Below are 21,067 nucleotides of genomic sequence, written 5' to 3'. Positions count from 1 at the left end.
AACGGCCTCTTTCTGCATCTGAATATTTATGCATACATTAATAACCCCGTCTAATTATTAGGATTTTAGTATATTTGTGTATGTAAATTAAATAGAACAAAGTTTGTGACGTTAGGAACCGTCTTCAAGCTTCACAAGATCAAAATTTGTGCTAAAAAAGTGGTTTTTTTTGTGTCATTTATGCTTTCTATAAAGTAAAAACTGCATCAACTAGACACACACAGACCCAAAAACACATCCGTAGTCCCTGAATTTAGGAACTCTGACAACCTATAATCTCCTATAATCCTTTCATTATGTTTTTGTTTTCTTTCGTCCTTGTTTTTTGGGGGGGGGGTGAATGCAAACAGGAATTCCGGCACACAAAGAAAAACACACAGCCTCAGGCTGAGAAAACAAGAGCGAGGAATTTTTTGGGGGGAAGAAGGAGGGGGACCCTCGTGAGCGCAGGGAACGCATGTGTGCATCGCTATTTGGCAACAGGAAGAGCAGCTGCTTTGTTCACATGGCCGCGTACATGAATACGTGAGCGTGCACGTGTGCGCTCGCCGTCTTGTGTCTCGCTCGTGTCGATTTGTGAACGGAAGGATCTCCTCTGTGTGGGTCGCTGGACTCTCTGAGGTCTGATAAACCTCCGAGGGACTGAGCGGACGCTGTATGATGCCAAAACATTTCTTTGAATGGGTTTAGTTGTGTTACGTGTGTGTGTGTGTGCTCCATGCTGCCACAAACAGTCACACACAAACGGGGATTTCATGTCATTTTTCTTTGTTTATTTTGAGGATAAGATGTATTTCACGTACACAACAAACAAGACTGATGCACTTATGGGTTTGCAGTTTTAAAATTATTTTCAATAAAACTAAAGATGCACTGATTTTTCTAAGGTTTTGACCTCTTTGTACTTTTAATTTTGGCTGAAAATCTTTTATACTTTATTCTACAGTTATATTTGTATGAATAAAGTCCATCTGAAAAAGAATTACAGGATATAGGATTAACCTTTTCATCTCTTAGAGTTAGATCTGATTGATTAGGTCGTAACTTTAGGTTTAATTAATTGTTGTTTGGTAATTATAAGTAATAAACTTTACTTACTTTTGTCCCCTGCTTGCACATTATTGGCCTCACAAAGCTGGACTTAAATAAATCACCTGCAGCTTTTGGTACTCAAAAACCAAACTTTCAGCCTTTAAGTTACTGCTCGGCACGTTTAGCAGCTTCCTAAACTACAGAGTTTATAAAAAGCTAACATTGAGTCTTGTAAAAACAAGACGTGCAATTAGTATCGCAAATTAGCTTTTGGTGCATTCATGAACCACAAACAGATTTGGGATTGAGTGCTGAAATGAAAAAAAAAATCCAAAACGTTCTTGTTCCGCCTGTTTGAGTCACTTTTAACCTGCTTTAATCGGAGTTTCTCATGTTTCTCTTTAATCAGCTAATTCTGTTTGTAGTCGTAAAGATTTACATGATGAGACACAAAGTAAACAACAATTTCAGGCAGTGGAAATAAAAAAAATCAGGTGTGTGTTCGAGGGGGGAGCAGGAAGGTAGTGGTTGGGCTCGTAGCGTGTCCGCTTCTCCACATGGACTTCATTACGTCCCTGCTGGATGTTTGTTTTCTCTATTAATCCCTGTTCCTCTATTATCAAGAGCTCCATCAAAACGGCCCCAAACTACTGCCCTGCAGATGAGCTGGCGTTTCCACACACACACACACACACTTCACTGTTACAAACGATACATTTCACCCATCCACAACATTAGTTCAGCACATTTGTCCTTCTCCTCCTTTTCTCTTTATTTTGTTTTAATTCCCTCCTTCTGTCCTGCTGCAGCACATGAAGGAAACATTTCAGATTTTACTGCCTGATTAAACGAGCCTCCAGGATGTAACGGCATCGGCGCGTTGTGATGATGTCCAGAACTTTTGTGGACTTTATATTGGCATCCCTAATTGTTCGGGGATACACAGAAGCAAATAGTTTCCCCCCCAGATGAAAGCAGCCCGTGAGCATGTGTCTCCTGTTTACCGCCAGTGGTTTTTGACCTTTCATCAAACTCGTGTTTTGATGAATTATATTTTACTCCAAGTAAAAACAGAAAATCTGAAAATGTGGTCTGTTGAAATATTCGTCTGGAGGTTAAACTCTCCTTATTCTCTCCCATGTTCGTCTCCTTGCAGGCTACTCGTGCCACGCTCACAGCTCACTGCTCAACCCTCGGCGACTCCCTGAGAAAGGAGAACGACCTTGCGCTGATCATCGACGGCCAAACTCTGAAATACGCCCTGTCCTTCGAGCTGCGCCAGGCCTTCCTCGACTTGGCGCTGTCCTGCAAAGCTGTGATCTGCTGCCGGTAAGGAGGAACCCTTCGTCGTCCGCACACGCGAAGAAAAACCCTGTTGCCGCTGCTGTAGCAATCTGAACGTCCAGTTTGTCTGGGATACGGCTGAAAAGCCACGCAGAGGTAAAAGATGCATACAAACAGCAGAGGGATGTTGTGGGAACGATCGTGTGAATACTTCGTATTCGTAACATGTTCTTTGTATTAAACAAACCCATTAGCACCTCAGGGAACCTATAAAAGCAAAAAATGCACACAGTTAAAAAAGATCAGCTAAACTGCACCACATTATCTTTTTTTGTAGTGTGCGTCAGAGAGTGAGGATGCTGTAAATAAAAGTCAAACTTACCCCTGAATACTCGACCTTTTTTTAAAATTTACACTGATTTGAAGCAAATACACTCGTTGCTTGCTCCGCTTCCAGAACAACCCCCCCCCCCAGTTGGCTTGTGTGTTTGTACTTGTGCGTGTTTGCACTGCGAGGAGGATCGTAACGTTCTCTGGTGCATATCGGAGCCATGTCCGGACTCGGCCTCCAGCTTCCTCTCCTTCTGTTTCTTCCTACCTGGCTGAACATATGAACTATGTTTTTCGAGCATCCTAAGATTTTCCTTTTGATCTCAGTTTAAGCTCGTATCTTGTGAAACAGCTGGTCTATGTACAGTTTGTGTGTTTGCTTATACAGTAATTAAGAGATGCGTTGATTTCAGTTTTTCAGGGCTAAATCCGGTTTTTGATAAAGTTTTATTCAATCTCTGACCTGCTAAATCAGATTTTGACTGATTTCTGTATAAAAACATTAATTAAAATCATACAGTTTAGGTATTTATTCCTAAATTATGGCTGAATTAGATATTTGACCTTGACTAACCATTAAAAAAAGCATTTAAAGTCTTAAAAAATTATATTTTCTCCTTAACGACACCAGATTACTTCACCTTTTCTCTTCATTGCTTGAGATCTACAAATAAATTTCCTCAGGCTTCTGGACATAATTATCTGTTCTGTTTCCTACTGAAAATAAACTACAGTATCTCCTATATAAACAAAATTAAAGCTTCTTAACATTATTTTCTTTTCTTATATACATCTTTCAAGCATAAAAGAGCACTAAATAACAGAATAGAAACCTTTACTACATGTCATCAAATTAAAAATACATCTCAAAAGTTGGAAGTTTATTGAAACTTGTTGTATGCATGTCAATTTACAGCTTGATCATTGTTTAAAAAAATATCTATATATTTTTGATAATTGTCCCCTTGTTGCAAACTGTACATCTGAGTAACCTTTTTAGCCGATCTATGACTGATTGCACATCACATTTAGAAGCTTTTAAACAAACTGATCAGCTGCTCAGGCTGTTATAACCGTAGGCGTTTTAACGATGGTAAAGATCAGAGGAAATGTAGTTTTTGTTCTCTGTAATCTTCTCACGAGGCCTTAGATTTATTTGAGCACCGCTGTTCTTGGCGATCGCTGTAATGAGCAGCTTTGAATTTAAAATGAAGAGTTGTCTCACCTTCTCAATGTGTGTGATGTTTCAGAATGAGTGCACAGAGTGTGTGTGTGTGTGTGTCTCAGAGGGCAGCTAGGTCCAGTGTACTCGTATGCTTCCTGACTTCACTGTGCGTTTGTTTATCGGAGGACTTGGCGGCTGCTTATTTTCTGCTCAGTTCCTCCGTGCAGAGGCCCTGGGAGCCTTTCATCTTCCCAGCTTCCACTTTACACAACCGGGGACGCTGTTAGCCGTGTTTGGAGGGAAGGGGGAGGCAGAGACGGGGAGAGATTTGTGGTCAGAGGCCAGGAGACGCAGGAGCAGATGCATTTGTGGACACTTCAGATGCCCAAACAGGAACAACGAGAGGCGGCGGCTGATCCCATCCTTCCTTAATGGCTGCAGAAGAGAAAAGCTCTGGGGTTTTACCTCGCTTGTATCCTGTGGTGGTGGAGAAGGGGGCTCTAAGAGGTGTTTCTGCACACCTGCAGCTGTATGTCCATCTCAACCAGGACATGATCTGATTGGACCCTCGGGTTCATAGAAGATGGATGTTTATCTGTGGGCTTTAATGCGTTTGTGTAACAATAAGGGAGCAGGGAGTCATTTACGTGCTCATAATTAAATTTTATCCTAAAATCACCATGTTGTGTTGCATGCGATGGTCCACGCAGCTGCTCATAATCTCATTTTATAATGTCATTAGCACAGCGCAGACAGACGTGGAGGATATTTATTGTTTACGCAGGTTTCCAGGAATTACACCAGCCCTCATGAACATAAGTCATTGGCTTTCTGGGAAATGTTTTAAAGTAATTTCAGCACTTTAGGTCCTGTGTTGGTACCCAAACCATCATCAGCTCATGCATCACTGGGCCTCAGGTAATTACTATAATCTGGGAAACGTAATATAAATATTTCAGTTTTGGCTGTAGCTTCATATCTGGTAATGCAACCCAAAACTGCCTTAAAATTATTAAAGCTAGACTAAATGCTGATAATGTTTGGATGTAATAGGCACCAGTTTTAATTTGGTACGCAAATATCTAATCATTAAGATACCGAAAATATTTAATCTAAAAGTCGAGCTCTTACAGTTGCAAGTGCTTCAGCTGTGGGAAGTTTAACTTGCTTTGTTGTGCAGCTTTTATCCCGGACCCGTATCAGTTTTCTCCCATGTCTCCTCTTTTTGAGACATATTTGTTTTCGCTGAACCCTCCGCAGCTTCCAGTGGCAGCCTGTAGTGCCTTCACATGTGACCGATGCTCTGAGGAAACAATCGCTCCTCTAACAATCAGGAAATGATCAACTTCTGACTGAATTATTTAAATAAAATGCAAGTGTGAAAGTGGGACATTTAATCTTAAGTCAATCCACCTCAAAAAGTGGATTTTATTTTTGTCCCTACTTATTTTTTTAGTGGAAGATTCAATTTTTCTGACCCAATTGTAACTTATTTATCAAAATATGGCTTCTTTTACTGAAAGCATAATAATTGATCAAATTCAGAGATTGAACAAAGCAAGTATGGTCTTTGTTTGCGTCAAACTGAACACTTTTATCAGGATTTGTGTCAATCAGTATTAAAAATGAAGTGTGAATTATTAAAAATATTTGCATTTAAATGAGTCAAAACTTTATAAAATTGACTCACACCAATAAAATAAGTTCAGGCTTTAAGCTAATAAGGTGGGAGCACCAAGAAATTCAAAGTATTTTTACACTTTTTACACTTAATTTGTTTTCAGCGTACCCCAGCTTTTCACATTTCTCATCCAGTTGCAAGTTTTCAAACAAAAGTAATTTAAACCTGAAGCCAAACAGAAGCTAATAGCATTTGAATGAATATAACTTGTGAGGTTGGAGGTTCTTTTTTGAAGTATTTATCTGCAGACGGAGCACGACGCAGCGTGACACTCCACCGTCCTCCCTCGGTGCCCTTCAGGGAGGCGTCTGTAATGGAGCCTCTATTGTCGGCGAAGAGACCCAACCGGTTATTGAAAGGGTATCGTTGATGCAGGTCAAGAGGGTGGAGTACCCCTGGAAGCTCCCTGAACACGTAGCACGCTCTGTGCAGCCAGGCGTAAATCCGTGTCAACACACACGTGCAGCAGAAACGCAGCAGAAGTGGGTTCGAGCAAATCTTATTAGCAGAACAGTGAACCACTGTTCTCTAATACTCACTGTAGACCACCGAGCACAGTGTTTCTCACAACCTCTAAGCAATCTCCTTTCAGCTGTTTGCCTAATAGCTGATCAATAAATCAGAGAGAAGATGAGGAGAATCGAGTCGATATTAACCGCCCGTTGACACCATCTCCGTTCGTTTCCTGCAGGGTGTCGCCGCTGCAGAAGTCCGAGATCGTGGACATGGTGAAGAAGCACGTGAAGGCCATCACCCTGGCGATAGGCGACGGCGCGAACGACGTGGGGATGATTCAGACGGCTCACGTCGGGGTGGGGATCAGCGGCAACGAGGGCATGCAGGCCACCAACTCCTCCGACTACTCCATCGCTCAGGTGGGTGCAGGCGTAGCGTGGGGGACGCGCGGAACTGGCATTTATTCATGTTCAGGGGTTGGCCAGCGGCGTTACAGGCTTTAAACAAAGAACAGGAGTTCAGGCTTGTGTTTATAATCACCTACATCAGGGAAACGGATGACAAAGATCAGGGAGGGTATCATATTATCAATCCAAAAACAACACTTTCAACAAATATTTATGGTTCTCGCAAGTAATTACAGATAATAATAATAAATATTCAGCTGTTTCTTGTCTCAGCTGTCTTCTTTCATGTGGTTTTATTTAGATTTTCACAGCTGTTCAGTGCGGCTGATTGATTGATTGAAAAACGTACTAAAACTCGTTACAAACGTGGTCCCTGCTGTGAGGGTTACGTGACTAAAAGATGAGATTTATTTGTAATGATGCAAAACTTAAGTGATGTTTTTCGCATTTTAATCACAACTAATGTAATGTTTTGTTCCATACACTTTAAGGTATAAGGAAAATATGATAAAATAAGCCGATTTGGCTCCGTGTTTAATTGTAAATACAGACGGCTTGAACAATACAAACATAGGTAATCTGAGTTTTTTTTTATTCAGTAATAATTTGATGACAATAAATAGATTAGAGGTCACTTCCTGAGTTTGCTTCTTTGTTATCCTTGGGCAGTTCTCCTACCTGGAGAAGCTTCTGCTGGTCCACGGGGCGTGGAGCTACAACCGCGTGACGAAGTGCATCCTCTACTGCTTCTACAAGAACGTGGTCCTCTACATAATTGAGGTAAGTCGCACCGTGTCTGTGTCCTGCGCCGGTGGATTAACAGAGACGTCCCGCAGCTGTTTGTCAACGTGGCTGACAGTGACGGACGAGGTGCCCCTCCGGTGTCTGCTTTCTGTCTCCTTTTAACACACACACACACACACATACATATATGCTCGCACATAGAAGTGTGTTTAGATCAGCACTGACACAACGCTGTCCCTGAAGGTCAGCTGCTGTGTGCATAAATTACAAATCTTATGCTCTCTTGCACCTTTAGGGGAGAAAGTAAATTATCACCTGAGTTTAAGGAGGAAGATTTGTTCAGTTTGGAGTAGAGATTATTGTTGAAGTTGTTATGGTCAGAGTAAATCCCAGGCAAGTGGTTGTTAGTGTTGTGTCTTAAGATTTGATGGAAGTGCGACTGCTGTTTGTGAGTGTGTGTGTGTGTGTGTGTGAGATGAAGAGGCAGCCTGATATGTGTGATATGTGGGGCATTTGTCAGCTGTCTGATGTAAAGGATGCCAGCAGGTGCAGGTCCTCGTGGGAGCCTGCCGTCCCGCTCCAAGCAGCGCTCTGTGTCTGTAAATATATACGTTTCCATGATTACCTCACATAATTGGCTTCCAGCAAAGCAGTCTGGGCCAAAGGTTAAAGACGATTTCTGTTCAGTTCAGTGTTCGGTGGGGGCCGGGAAACCAAAAAAAGAGGGGGGGATGGGTTTGTGTCTGAGCTCGCCCCCAGGGTGTTGACTCCACCGTATGTCCCAGCAGCCCCAAACATTTCCTCTTATCTGACCTCGGATCAGCTCGAGTCTGCTCTGTGCCACTGCACATTAAGATATTAATGAAGAGTCCAGATGAAGCACCACGGCACTGTGCAAAAGTTTGAAGCCATCCCTGTTGTTTTATGTTTTGTTTTCAAGAAGGTGCTCTTGATCAATAAGCTGCTTTTTCACTCATTTTCTGCCTGTTGTGCAATGAAAAAACTGAGGAAACTGGACAAGTTTAGGACCAAAAAAGAAACGTTGAGCCAAAAAAAAATTTCTATTATTTCACGTCTTTAAGAAACCCATCAAAGATCCGACATAGGATCTGAGCGACTCGTCATTTATTAGGTTTTCAGCGCTTTGGGAATCACCTTGTTAGCGTAAAAACACTATTTTACCTGTCAAAGTCTTTTCATAGATTTATTCAGGTAAAGACACTGAAACAAATTGTCTCTTTGGGACAAGGTTTCGCCTAAAGGTCCAGTTGAAAATCGATTCTTTGCTAAGTTGTTTGACACAACGCTGATTCATCATTTAAGTTATGGAGCCTTTTTTTATTTTTAATGCCTGAATGATTCATAGGTCAGAGTTAGGTGACCTAAATGAGAAACATTCCTTTGAAAATGGGTCCAAAAAAAACAGCGAGAGTCCAGGGAGCGAACTTTCAAAGAGCTTCAGAAAGCTTTGAGAACTACGGATCGAGTAGGCGTTAAAATATTACAAGGAAGTCTGACTCCATTGAAGCAAAATGTATATAAAAAAGAGGCATGACTCAAGACTTCCCCACCGTATGTGTCAGTGAGCAGATTAGCTGTAAAGTCAGAAAGTGGTTTCTTGGGAAGCCAAAACCTGGATAAAGACTAAAGACTTCAAGCCTGGTGGTTAATGTAAGCTCCAGATTGCTTTAAAGATGACCAAAATGGCATTAAGACATGAATACATGAGAATGTTTAATGTTCAAACAGTTTCATCTCCTCTGTTTGTTCCTCTCTTTCTTATTTTGTGTCCTAGCTTTGGTTTGCCTTCGTGAACGGTTTCTCTGGCCAGATCCTGTTTGAGCGCTGGTGTATCGGCCTGTACAATGTGGTGAGTGCTCGTGACGACTTCACACTTTTCCGTTTCTCCCTTCTAGCTTCAGCGTTTGTCTCCTTTGCTTTCTCCGTTATCTCTGCGCGAATCTCCCCCAGTTTCTCTCCTTATCACTGCGTTTTCTGCGTGTAGGTCTCGCCCAGGGAGAGCGCTCGTATGCGTCCTGGCGACTGCTCTGTGTACTTTCCGTCTGACTGCCGATGCCTCCAGGCTTACGGAATTCCTTTTAGCGCCAAGGATCTGATAATGACGAGCTAAACAAAGTATACGTGCCTCTTTTCTAACCGCTGCATGTGTATATTTTCTGTGCTCCAGATATTTACTGCGCTGCCTCCGTTTACTCTGGGGATTTTTGACCGGCCGTGCAGCCAGCAGAACATGCTCCGCTTCCCGCAGCTCTACAGAATAACCCAGAATGCCGAGGGCTTCAACACCAAGGTACAACACCCCCCCCCCTCCCCTCCCCTCCGTCAGTTTTGTCTTCTGCGCTCGGCTCCCCCGGTTGTTTGGGGTTCGATGAGTGATGCCGGCTGTTTTTATGTGGGACTCCAGTGAGCAAACAAGGAGACTGGCATGTCTCCATGACGACTCTTAATAAAATTCACAGCCCCAGAATAAGAAACTCTTTCATTTTGGGCTTCTGTATGTGTGCCGAGGTGTGTGCGCGCTTCACAGGAGGGCACTTTTAGGGAGAAGTTGTCTGTTACTTTGAGGAAATTGCTGTTTTTTGTTTGTTTTTATGTGCTTTAGCATAATGCACTGACTTGTTTTCCACTCCTCCACCCCCCCTCCACCCTCTCTGCCTTTTTCTGTATCCTCCAGGTGTTTTGGGCCCACTGTATCAATGCACTTATTCATTCAATTATTCTCTTCTGGTTTCCTTTAAAAATGTTAGAGCACGGTAAGTGATTTTAAGCTCATTATTTCTTCAGTATTTGATAATGGTGTGACTTCTGATTCAGCAGTCACACAATTATTTTCCTGTTTTTAGTTTCTTTTGTGCATTTCTTTGCAGTTAAGCTACATCCACATACTTTGTGCTATTATAAATCAAAACTGACTTTTAGTATTTGTGTCTTTTATACTTTTTGAATTATTTAACTTCACAAAAGAAGTCCCCACAGAAATATATTGAGTTTTCTTAAGTTCCTTCAAAATCATTGTTCTCTGAAAAGTATTTCATCGTCGGTAAAGATCGACCGATCGATCGGCCTACTGATTTTAATAAACCGATAACGGTCACATATTTAATCAAACACCACGTAGGAAAATGAAGACGCAGCAGCAGCTGCTACAGCCGGTTTACTGTACCCTACAGTTTAGTTTTTTGATGCAAGAATGCCCTCATAAACATTTTGTAAAATTACAAGAATACACATTAGCCAAAACCTTTAAAAAAATCAGTGTTCTATTAAATATTATTATGTATTAAATCGGCCATCAGCTGCCTTAAATTTCTAAAGATCGGTCGAGCTGAATTGTTAATGTTAGCTTTTAGCTCTTGTTTTGCTATAATTAACTTTTAACTAAAGTTCTGCTGGCTCAGCATTCAACTTTCGTTTTTACAGAAAATCCAAAAGTTGTTTTTTTTTTTTTTTCTTACTTATTCGTCATGAAGTTTCATCTGTTTTCCTCAGACTCTCCCTTCAGTAATGGTCAGGGAAACGACTACCTGTTTGCAGGAAACATGGTCTACACGGTGAGTTTCCTGCTCGTTTGCGCGCTTCTTCCTCTGTCCTTTTCCGTCTGCAGTCGATCCGGTCCCGTCTAGCCAGCCCGTCTCCTCCTCACACTCATCTTGTCTGCTCTCTCCTCTATCTCGCCTTCTTGGTATCAATTTACTCCCTACGGTCTCCTGAGAGTCTCTGTGGTGCTTATTTGTTTTGTTGTGGGGGTTCGGGCTAGTTTAACAGACATGGCTGAGTTTACTGTACACCATTAATGTTTATTATCTGCACAGTTGCCAGCGAACTAATCCGGTTTCTTTGTTTTTTTTCTCTTGTTTTGTTTGTTTGTGTGCAGTATGTGGTGGTTACGGTTTGTCTAAAAGCTGGAATGGAGACCACCGCTTGGACCAGGGTAGGAGCTTCAACTCGTTTTTAATAAACCAAGCCACATGTGCCGTATTTTACTCAGGCGTTGATAAATAAACAGGACGAGCGTCGGGGGGGGGGCTCGCCGTACGGTTTTCATTTGACGGATCTGAAGGCTTCATAGTCGGGACAGGAGCGGGAAAAGATGTGGTTCACCTCGATTTTACAGTGGATATCTGAGGTTTTTCAAGCTGCATTAAGTGTACCTTTCCCTCCGTCCGCTTCACTTCAAATGTTTGAAAAGAAATTTACAAACCGGTCGAAAAATACCAGAGAAACTCCACCACTAGCTGCTAAATATACCTGGAGAGATCAATCTTACGGGCAATAAATGGATGCTGTCGTTCAGACGGAGCAGAGCAAAGGAGAAAAACAGACCTTAAAAAATGGACGTTTCCATCTGTTAGATTGATACTGAATACAAAAAACATCAGAGCAAAACGGATTGAATTTAACGGTAATAATTTCGAGCCCAGATGTTCTTATTCTTCACAGAAAATGTTCCATTCAAGTCGTGATCAATCTTTCACACTCGTCTGTGTGATTTCAGTAAAATCATAGTAAATATCAGATGATTAATTGAATTTTTTGGTTAATCTGTCATTTTTCTGATAAAGCTTCCAAGTAGGATTTAAGCTGTTTTTCTTTATGACAACGTAACCAAGTGAATCAACCTAAAACAGTGTTTGTCGCTTGTTTTGAAGACAACTCTACATTAATTATTCACTTTAAAATCAGTGTTGAGTTGATCTTTACAGATCCTTGTTACACTCCATCAACTAGGTGCGTTTTTACTTTAATGAAACCTAAGAAATAAAGTTTAACTAAAGGAAAATCTGATAAGTTTATTGAAAACAAGACAAAATAAGAGGCAGACAGGAAAAAAAACAAGCTTTTCTCTGCTTGTAAAGCTGTTGAGAAGACAATTTATACCTATAAAAATCTTACAATTATGCTTTTCTGATCTTTCTTAGCCATCAATAAAACCTAAAAGTCATTTTGATTCACTTTATTCTGTAGTTCTAGAAGATTGTGAGGCAGAAGAGGTTGAAGTAGTTGATGATTTCTTAAATAAATTAGGTGTCCAGATGATTCAAATGTTTATTTTACTGCTTTGCGTGAACATTTTGAAACATTATGAATATGTTATGTGAATTATTAGACTGAAACGACCGTATTGTTGTTATTCTTGCCTCAGAGGTGCAGCTCCAGTCTGCGTGTTTTAAACCTTGTGCATAATGTTTGAAAGAATTAAAATAGAAACAACTTCACACTTGAAGTTTGCCCCGAGTAAGACTAACAACCAAAGAGTGGAACCTTGTGAGAAAATAACTGGGAATAAATCTAATCACAGAGTTGCCAAACATCTGACTAAACACGTGGTTTTAACTTTCAGCCCTGGAACAACATCGGCAGAAGTGGATGTAGAGTTTAGGAAAACAGCGGCTCGGGTCGGGTCATGACAGTGACTTTATTTGGTTTATTCCCGCTGCTGGAGCGACGGAGCGCGGCAGCATAGACAGATAGGCGCTGACACCTTTTGTCCGTTCAGCTGTCCACACAACGGCCTGGCAGTAATGAAGTAAGGTCCCCGAGGAATTCACACAGTGTCCCCTTACAGCACATCACAGAGAGGGACGAAGACGGGGCGAGGAGGGAGGAGGGAGGCGGGGGGTGTCGCTAAATTTATAAGAGATGTATGTAAGATATTTAACCTTTTGTGCCTCTTCAGCTCTATAACCTGCCTTTTGTTCTGTGATTTCCCCCCCGTCTTTTCTCTGTGTCGTAGTTTTCCCACCTGGCCGTGTGGGGAAGCATGCTGCTCTGGATGCTCTTCTTCACAGTCTACTCCGCCATTTGGCCCACCATCCCAATCGCCCCCGACATGCTGGGCCAGGCAAGTCGCTCTCCATAAATGCTCGTCGTCCGTTTCAATAAAGGGGCGATTGGGGGTTGACGTAGACCCGCCCTCTTTTTTTTTTTTTTTTTTTCCTCTCGTTGAAAATACATGGCGTCTATGAGACTCACCTCTCGGGGGAGGGGGGGGCGCCCGCACCTGCTGCATGTCACCCGAACTCCAAACTCTTTTACTGCCCTCTGCGGAGGTGTTGACTCAGGAGGGTGGGCTGCTTGTGCCGGTGATGAGGGTCCAGCGGGGGCGAGGAGAGCATTTGTAGGACCTCTTAATTGCGAGTGCCGGAGGGGGGTGGGGACGGGGTGCCCCATTGAGCAGCGAGGAATCAAGCCGTCTCTACTCCCTCTGCCCCCCAGGCCCATTAATTCAATTTGTGTCAGAAATAAGGAATGCGGTCAAATATCTCTGCAGCTGCTCGGTCTAACTGGGGAATGTTCAGAGACGCTCAAACCCCCTGTCATCCCCCCTTAACTACCACATTACCTCTCTTATTTCCCTCCTCCTGCTATCTGTACGTCCATCTGTCTATGGGGGGGAAACGGCAAAGTTCTTCTTAAAATAACCAATTTGACTGGGAATCATTTATCATTTATCATTTATCCCCGCAGGGCGTGACACCACAGCGCCAGTGTTGCTAAAGTGAACTGTGTGACTCTTCCTGCGGCCGGTTTTATCACGCGCGTTGATTACGCCGTCTCCATCTTGGTGCGTTCAAAACACAGGAAGCTCATGTTCCTGCAGTGAAGCAGTAAGGACACGCTTCGAGTGTTTGACCTGAATGAAAACTTGGGTGTGTGAAAGTCCACGGCGCTCTTGCGTGAATAAAAAAAAAAAAAAATCTGCGTCGGATTAACAGTAACAGGTGAGGACAAGCAGCAGAGGCAGCAGTCGCTAACGATGAAAGGCGGTTGTGAAATGGCGAGATTGACGGGAATCGCAGGGGAAAGACGTGTGGGAGGAAGAAGCAGAGGGAGACGGACAGACGGAGACAGCGGTTGGATGCATGATTAATCTCGGGAGACAGACTGAGAGCGGGGTCAAAGGTCGGCGAGGCAGGTTGCAGCTGGACTGCATAGACACGCAGAGGGGGGGGGATCTCCGGTTAGTCACTAACATTTTTAAACACTGTTTCAGTTCTTGGAATCTGTAAATGTGTTCAGCTTCGCCTAACGCTCACTCTGCACTTTGAGTCTTTGGTAGCATGAGCTCAATGCTGAGGAAAATGACTTAATCCTAAATTTGAATTAATATATGAGTGAAAACAGATGGCGCCTGTGTGTTGTCATCGCAGGCTGGCAAGGTGATGCAGTGCTGGTACTTCTGGTTGGGTCTGGTTCTGGTGCCCACCGCATGTTTACTCAAAGATTTCGCATGGACGGCGTAAGTAGAGCACATTTAATATAAATACATTTGAAATCCATACGGAGACTGTTTAACTTGGGCGAATCGTTTACACAACCCGCATCGAGTCTGTGTCAACACTCGTCGCACTCCGCATTATGAGCTGCACGTGTCTGCGAAGCGGAACACTCAGACTTTCCGTCGCGGCGCCCTGACGAGCTCGTTTCTGCTCCGCAGTGCACGCCGCACGGTGAGGAAGTCTCTGCTGGAGGAGGTGCAGGAGCTGGAGGCGCGGGCCGTCGACCCGGGAGCGGCGGTGCTCAGGGACTCCAGCGGTCGCAGGTGCAGTATGCAAAAACCGCAAGGAACCACGGGGTCCCGCAAACATTCGTGTTTGTTTTTTTTATCAGCAGCACGAGACACGATTGTCCTCGTTTTTGTCGTTGCATTTAATGTATTTTCTCTCCACTCGGCTGCTAACAACCAGACGTGCGCCAAAGGTTTAAAGTTTTCAGCACTGAATCTAATTTTTGTCAAACGTCTGCCAGTTTTCAGAAATTTTATTAAAAGCCCACTTTCATTTCTGTGCGAACTGAAGCATTGCCCGGGTGTTCATAACCAAATTAAAGTAGCGTTCCTTAAAGGAATCCACGTCGCCGGCGGCCTTCCAAGCCAAAGTTTGAAACGAAGATGTTGCTCTATTGCAGGGGCGGCCGATCCTGGTCCTCGAGGGCCACCATCCTGCATGTTTTCCTTGTTTCTCTGCTCCAACACACCTGATTCAGTGGTTAAACCTCTTCATGTTCTGCAGAAGCCTGTTAATCACCCATTGATTCAAATCAGGTGTGTTGGAGCAGAGAAACAAGTAAAACCTGCAGGATGGTGAATCGAGGACCAGGATTGGAGACCCCTGCTCTATTAGTTAGCACTTGAAGTATGTGCTGGGGATGACTCTCAGCTACTACCACATCGGATCTTTAGCTCTAAATCTGTAGAATTGACAGCCATTTTAGTTTAAGGTAGAGTAGCTTAGCTGTGGCGACCTTCTTGAACAGGGTTAATCAGTTGTAGATGTAGTTTTATTTGTTATTATTTTATTTTGAGAGTGTAAAACCCACTGGTTTAAAAGATACTTTGCTAACAGACAGACAAGCAATCAAACAGACAGGCAATTACATAATTGCCCACCTTTCATGGCGTCCAGCAATAACAAATGACAACATCAGATTGTTGTACGTTTTAGTCACTAAGTGAGGGCGATCTGCATGTGAATCTAACTTTAAAGCTTGAACTCCACACTCTCTGATGAGAAGGGAAACATCTTCAGCTACAGAACAGAAGTCCAGTTGTTTTAGTTTAACCTTTTTTTTATTTTCTGTATCCTGGATGACTGAGAATCTACACCAGCAAGATGTGTTCAGTTTTACAGGATTTATCTTCATACAGTTTTAGTCAAATAGTGTTTTTATGTTTCTATCTATGTAAAAACAAACTCTTTCTGTGTCCACCGTGGCGCTGTCCACAGGGCTGAAGCCAAGGCTGAGGTCCCGTAGACCCAGACCGGCTGCAGAGGTAGTTTCTGGGCTTGCACTGTGTGACTGTAGCCTCACTGCAAGCTACTTTTGAGTGACGTTTGCATGTTTTTTTATGATCTGAGTTCACATTTTTCTTCCTTTATCTCGCTGTCCCATCTAAAACGTTATCTTCCCCCTACATGCTTTAAAATTTTCCAATTCTTCTGGACTTGTTGTTTTTTTTTCATAGGTGGACCAATTTGAGCTGCTGTACAGACCTGGTGTGTTCACTGTTTGGCTGTTAGCCCCGTGTGTGTCGTTTGTAGAGTTGTGTTAGAAGAAAACACACTGGTTATTCCCCTATTCATAAATCCACTACTAGATATTTATGTAGTTTTTAAGTAAAACGAGTACTTCACACCATTTTGAGCAATAAAAATGTGACGCTGACTAATAAAATAACAACTACTAAACATTAGATAGAAGTGTTAGAATTAGCTCTGTCTCGGACTCAATGATGCCTGCTTGTTAAAATATATTTTATTATTTTATGGTGAGAAATGGAGTTAAAGGTACTCATTGCAATGGCAGGAACACTAAACAAAAAAAACAAAAAACAATGTCGAAGCCCATTGAAGAGCCGTTTGGGATCAAAAAGTGACAATTTCTTTTGTATTTGTATGTATTTATGCTCAGATATGTTGAGTAAAGTTTGCAGATCAACAGAAAGGTTGAAAAAAAAACATTATCCAGTAAAAAAGTTTTGCAAAAGCCGCCTCCTCTTTTTATTTTTGGTGTTTCGCAGCAGATTCAGTCGTATATATGGACCTAAATGTCTTCTCTGAGACTAGATTTGTCCAAATCCGCCATATTTGTTTGCCTACTTAGACTACAGCCAGAAAAATGTAGGTCAGTCGCGTGATTTGAGCTTCAACGTAGTCTTTGTTTACACTGAGTGCATACCCGCATTTCAGAATTGCACATTACTGATGTAAACTCTTTCAAACTGAAACATTTGATCTCATTTTTTTTCTGTTAGAGTTCATTGTTTGGAATGAGTACCTTTTTTAAATAAAAGAGAATAAGAGAGAAAGGGAAGCTGAAGAAGTCTGGGGGATGTTTCGGGTTTTGGCCTCGTCCTGCGTAAAATCTGCTTTTAAGACTCGTAAAAGCAGAGCGAGGTCCTCTGTCCTCTTCGTTTCAGATCAGAGAGACGTACTTTAAGGGTGAGCAGTGAAGTGCTGGAGCGAAGTGGAAAAAAAGAGCACATCTGTGTTTGCACTTCCTGGGGAGGTCTTGGAGTGGGCATGGGAACGGGTGGAAAGGTACAGTACGGGACTCTCTCAGGGGAAGAGTTCAAATCGGAGCACGTCCTCGGGCTCTTTCAGAACCAGCAGGTATTCAGGAAGAAACGTCCCCGTTGAAGAAAGGACGCTCTAAATTATGCCGACGCTTCGCTTCAAGTCCTTCCTCATTCATCCAGCTCCCTCATACTTTTTCAGAGCCATTTTGAGCAAACTCAAGAAATTGGTGTTTTTTTCTTTTCTTTTCTTTTCGAAAAGTCAAGGAAAGGTTCTGTAAATATTCGTCTTTACTTGTTCCAAATTTCAGCCCGAGGCAAATTCATAACCAGTAAATAAACCAACACTGCAGAGTAGATCGAGTGTTAATCGAAACTACGACATTTAATGATATTAAAATAGTTAAAAAGGTGTTAAATTTGCATTTTAAAGTGGTGGTCAGCGTCCTTAACATTTACCTCTCTTTGCATATTATTTTAAGGGCTGCCGTGACAGTGACGAGGCGGGAGGGAAATTCATGATTGCGTGTGCGTTGGCGTGTAAAATGTGGCAGGGACTCAGTTATTTTTGGTCACGGGAGGTGAGGAGCCGTGACGGCGTGTGGTCTCAGAACAGAGGGTCCACTCTTCGCCGTGAGGCGAGGAGAGAGCAGCGGCCAGGGGTGCGGTGGGGGGGGGTGAGGAAGAGTTGACTGTGGATGGCCTGTTTCCCCCGCAGGCAGTTTCTGACTTACAGTTTGGCTGAAATGAATGTCAGAAACACGAAGTCTCAAACACCTCCTGGACCTGAACTCATTGGGTTGAAGTTTTCTGCTTGTGTTGCACATTAAAAACATAAAACAGCAATTAAACTCTCATATATCAAAGCGTAAACTATATAAAAATACATGACAGTAGTTCGTATCGGTGCTGTGTGGTTGTAAGTTATAGAGAAATGATGCATTTTCTTTTATTTATCTTGTTGTGCTCTGAATTCGTGCTCTTCTTTGCTTCTTTTTCGCAGTCTAAACGAACGGGCCCATCTGCTGACAAGAGTCTTTAGGAAAACACCTTCAAGTGTTGGACGCTCAAACTCGGTGCAGCAGACCGTGACCCGTGAGTGTCCTCATCATTATCCAAAACTTAAATCTGCTTTCTGTCTTTCAGGGTTCCGTATGGTTGTGGACAATTAGTATCTTACCTGTTGCAGATAGCTCTTTGAATGACCTGAGTTTGGAGAATGTAAAAAAACGCAGTGGTGCAAAAGAGTCCCTGAAATATTTGAGATTAGAGATGTTTCAAATAGGCAGCGATCCACTGTAATGGCCCAGGTCTGACTAGCTGTTAGCTCGTCAGCTCGGTCAGAATAAAAACTCGGATTCAGTGATTGACATAAATAAAATACAAATTATACAAATCCATGGCTCCCAAAATGATTCGTGAAGCAGGTCATGAAGGGTTACATTTTTAAATAAATGCTTGTATAATATTTACACAAAAAACAGCAGCCATAAAGGGGAAGAAAGCATTAAAGATGTTTGTAATTATGTCCTCTTTTAAGTGGCTTTTAGAGATAATTCTTTACTTCAGCAGCAGTTATTCTTATGAGTCTTTGTCATTTTTGTTTTTTAGTAATGAAGCTTAACTGTCTGAGAACCGCTGATATGTCTGAGCATCAGTGGGTTTTAAATTCTGTTGTGAGCAAAAGAATTAGCAATTTAAATACAGTTTTAAGTCCATTTCATTTGTCCAAATGTTGTTTGGATAATAAATACATGGTGATGACTAAGTATTCATTGTTCAAAACATCCAAAGTAAAAGTCTTCATATAACTGAATGAAATTTTTCTTGATTAGAGTAAAATGCGGACATTTATGTCCCCTTCTGTCTTCCTGCAGATGGCTACGCCTTCTCTCAGGAGGAGCATGGCGTGGTGTCCCAGTCCCAGGTCGTTCGCTCCTACGACACCACCCGCCAGCGCCCCAGCCTCTAGCCCCCCCACCCCGATCGAAGCTTTGGCTAAATGTAGCAATCATTGTCCAGGCGACAGCGGAGACTAACTTAAGCAACGCCCAAACGCCGGGTGACCGACCTCTGCTGTGGCCTTACTGGAACAATGACGTGTCCCCCTTGCGGAGGTGCCCGGGTGGTGTGGGGGGGGACACGGTTTGAGGGGTGGAGGCTGCGAGTGTGGCGAATGGAGAACTGGACGGAGAGCGAGCACTGAAACTTACTAAAAGCTGCACAGGCATGAGCAAATCGTATCCACGCACTGACGAGCCAAACTCAGAGACTGCTACTTGTTTGCACCTCGGACTGGGTTTGCATCACGCTGCTGTTTGTCCACGTGTGTGTGTGTGTGTGTGTGTGTGTCTGCCTGTGCATGTACGTCCGCGCACACCGGTGCTGTGTTTGTGTGCATGTGTCTGTCCATGTGTGCTCTCGCTCCTGTCGTCACGCCGATGCAGAAGAGGATGTCGAAATAATCATTCAGAAGAGAGGAAGGGGGGGGCAGGCAGAGGATCAGCCCAAGCTACACCCCTTCTTCCCTCCTCCCTCCTCCTCCATCCCTTTTTGCTCCATCGCAGCACCGAGCTTCACTGCCAAACACCACGGAGATGCCAATGAGGCGAAACGCTCACCCCGAACTGGACCACCACCCTGCTGCAGCCCCTCCTGAGACCTCCTCCTCCTCCTCCTGTTTATCTCACACTTCTTGCTTCCTATCGTTACATCTCATAGCAGCTCTGCAGCCTCCATGTCTGTCCTCCTCATTCTCAGCAGTTTATTTTCCTCTTTCTTTTATTTTTCCCATGACTCTTGATGCCCCCGTCTAACGTCGCCAGCCGATCTAAAAGCATCATGCCTGGATCTTAATACTTCCATTCCCCCTCTTAACTGAACATTTCCTTTATTTTTTTATTATTAAAGTGGACATTCTCGTGTATGCATTTGTATTTTTTTTTTTTTTACTTATTTAAGAGGCAATATTATCCTAAACAGATGGGATTCAGCTGAGGCGCTCGCATGGATCATGTGTTTCTCTGCTCTTGTCTGAATGTCGAGTCCGTTGTCTGTGTGCTCCGTGTTGAGGACACTCTGGTTCAGGAATCCAAGTCCTAATCATTAAATCTAATCAATCCATGGCCTGACCAAACCGTCTTTGTGTTTTGACTCATTTTGTGCACTCGTGCAGGTCTTTTTGAGTTTAACCGTAGCTCCGGAGAAGCTGCAGGTTTTACTTTTCATCCTGAAAATGAGAAACAAAAAACAACAAACTATTCGACATGAAATGCATGTATTACCAGATTCAAAGCCCTCCCAGGCTCCTTTTTTAAGCTCAGGGGTGTCAGCGTAGACAGATTGTTAGGGGATTACTCTCCCCTCGATTGGAGATTTCTTTCCCACCCACCTTCCTGGACGTGGCCGGCTCCAGCTGCGGCGGTATGGAGAATCCATTTTCAGCTCCTCTCCAGCCAGTCTGTGTGGGAGCCAATCAAAGCCACCCCTCCACATCAACGACGTCTTAAATTGTCCATTTGGCTCGTTCCTCCTCTGTGCTGCTCACTTTTGTCATCTCTGGGAGGTATTTCTGTCTGTCTCTCTCCTCAACCCGTTCACCTCACTTTTCTCTTTAAGTCCATTTTTTTTTTTTTGAAAGCACCAAATGTCAAATAAGCCGAAATACAACACCGCTTTCTGTTTTGAAAAGTGTTTATTCTTTTTTTTTTAAATTATTTTAAATTCATATGAAAACCATCTCCCTGCATGATTTGATACTATTTCACTGGGAGCAAGCACTTTGAATCTAAAACGGAACCATTTGACTGATGTGTCTCACGCCGTATCTTCCAGACAAAGTTCTTGGAGTGCAGAGATGAGGGACCCAGGCGTGCGAGTTATTTGAGGGCGTCTCGGGGGCTCAGTGGAGCTGCGTGCACCCCCCCCCCCCC

The 21,067-nt window shown here is 43.1% G+C and overlaps 1 protein-coding gene across 5 annotated transcripts in view; it reads left to right on the top strand.

The window, feature by feature from the left end:
* atp8a2 (ATPase phospholipid transporting 8A2) overlaps positions 1-20,272 on the top strand; it is a 48,592-nt gene extending 28,320 nt beyond the window's left edge. For all 5 annotated transcript variants that reach the window (XM_017406539.3, XM_017406537.3, XM_025003806.2 and 2 more), the window contains 13 exons: positions 2,189-2,361; positions 6,184-6,367; positions 7,025-7,135; positions 8,895-8,969; positions 9,288-9,410; positions 9,795-9,873; positions 10,610-10,671; positions 10,995-11,051; positions 12,855-12,962; positions 14,272-14,360; positions 14,559-14,663; positions 18,139-18,230; positions 19,013-20,272. In XM_017406539.3, the coding sequence (XP_017262028.1) occupies positions 2,189-2,361; positions 6,184-6,367; positions 7,025-7,135; positions 8,895-8,969; positions 9,288-9,410; positions 9,795-9,873; positions 10,610-10,671; positions 10,995-11,051; positions 12,855-12,962; positions 14,272-14,360; positions 14,559-14,663; positions 18,139-18,230; positions 19,013-19,107 (1,353 nt within the window). In that variant the 3' untranslated portion in view covers positions 19,108-20,272. The remainder of the gene's footprint in view (positions 1-2,188; positions 2,362-6,183; positions 6,368-7,024; positions 7,136-8,894; positions 8,970-9,287; positions 9,411-9,794; positions 9,874-10,609; positions 10,672-10,994; positions 11,052-12,854; positions 12,963-14,271; positions 14,361-14,558; positions 14,664-18,138; positions 18,231-19,012) is intronic.
* Positions 20,273-21,067: the final 795 nt, after the last annotated feature.

Source organism: Kryptolebias marmoratus, linkage group LG21 (assembly GCF_001649575.2).
Source record: "Kryptolebias marmoratus isolate JLee-2015 linkage group LG21, ASM164957v2, whole genome shotgun sequence".
NCBI classification, from domain to species: Eukaryota; Metazoa; Chordata; class Actinopteri; order Cyprinodontiformes; family Rivulidae; genus Kryptolebias; species Kryptolebias marmoratus.
This window is presented reverse-complemented; position numbering and strand designations above follow the sequence as displayed.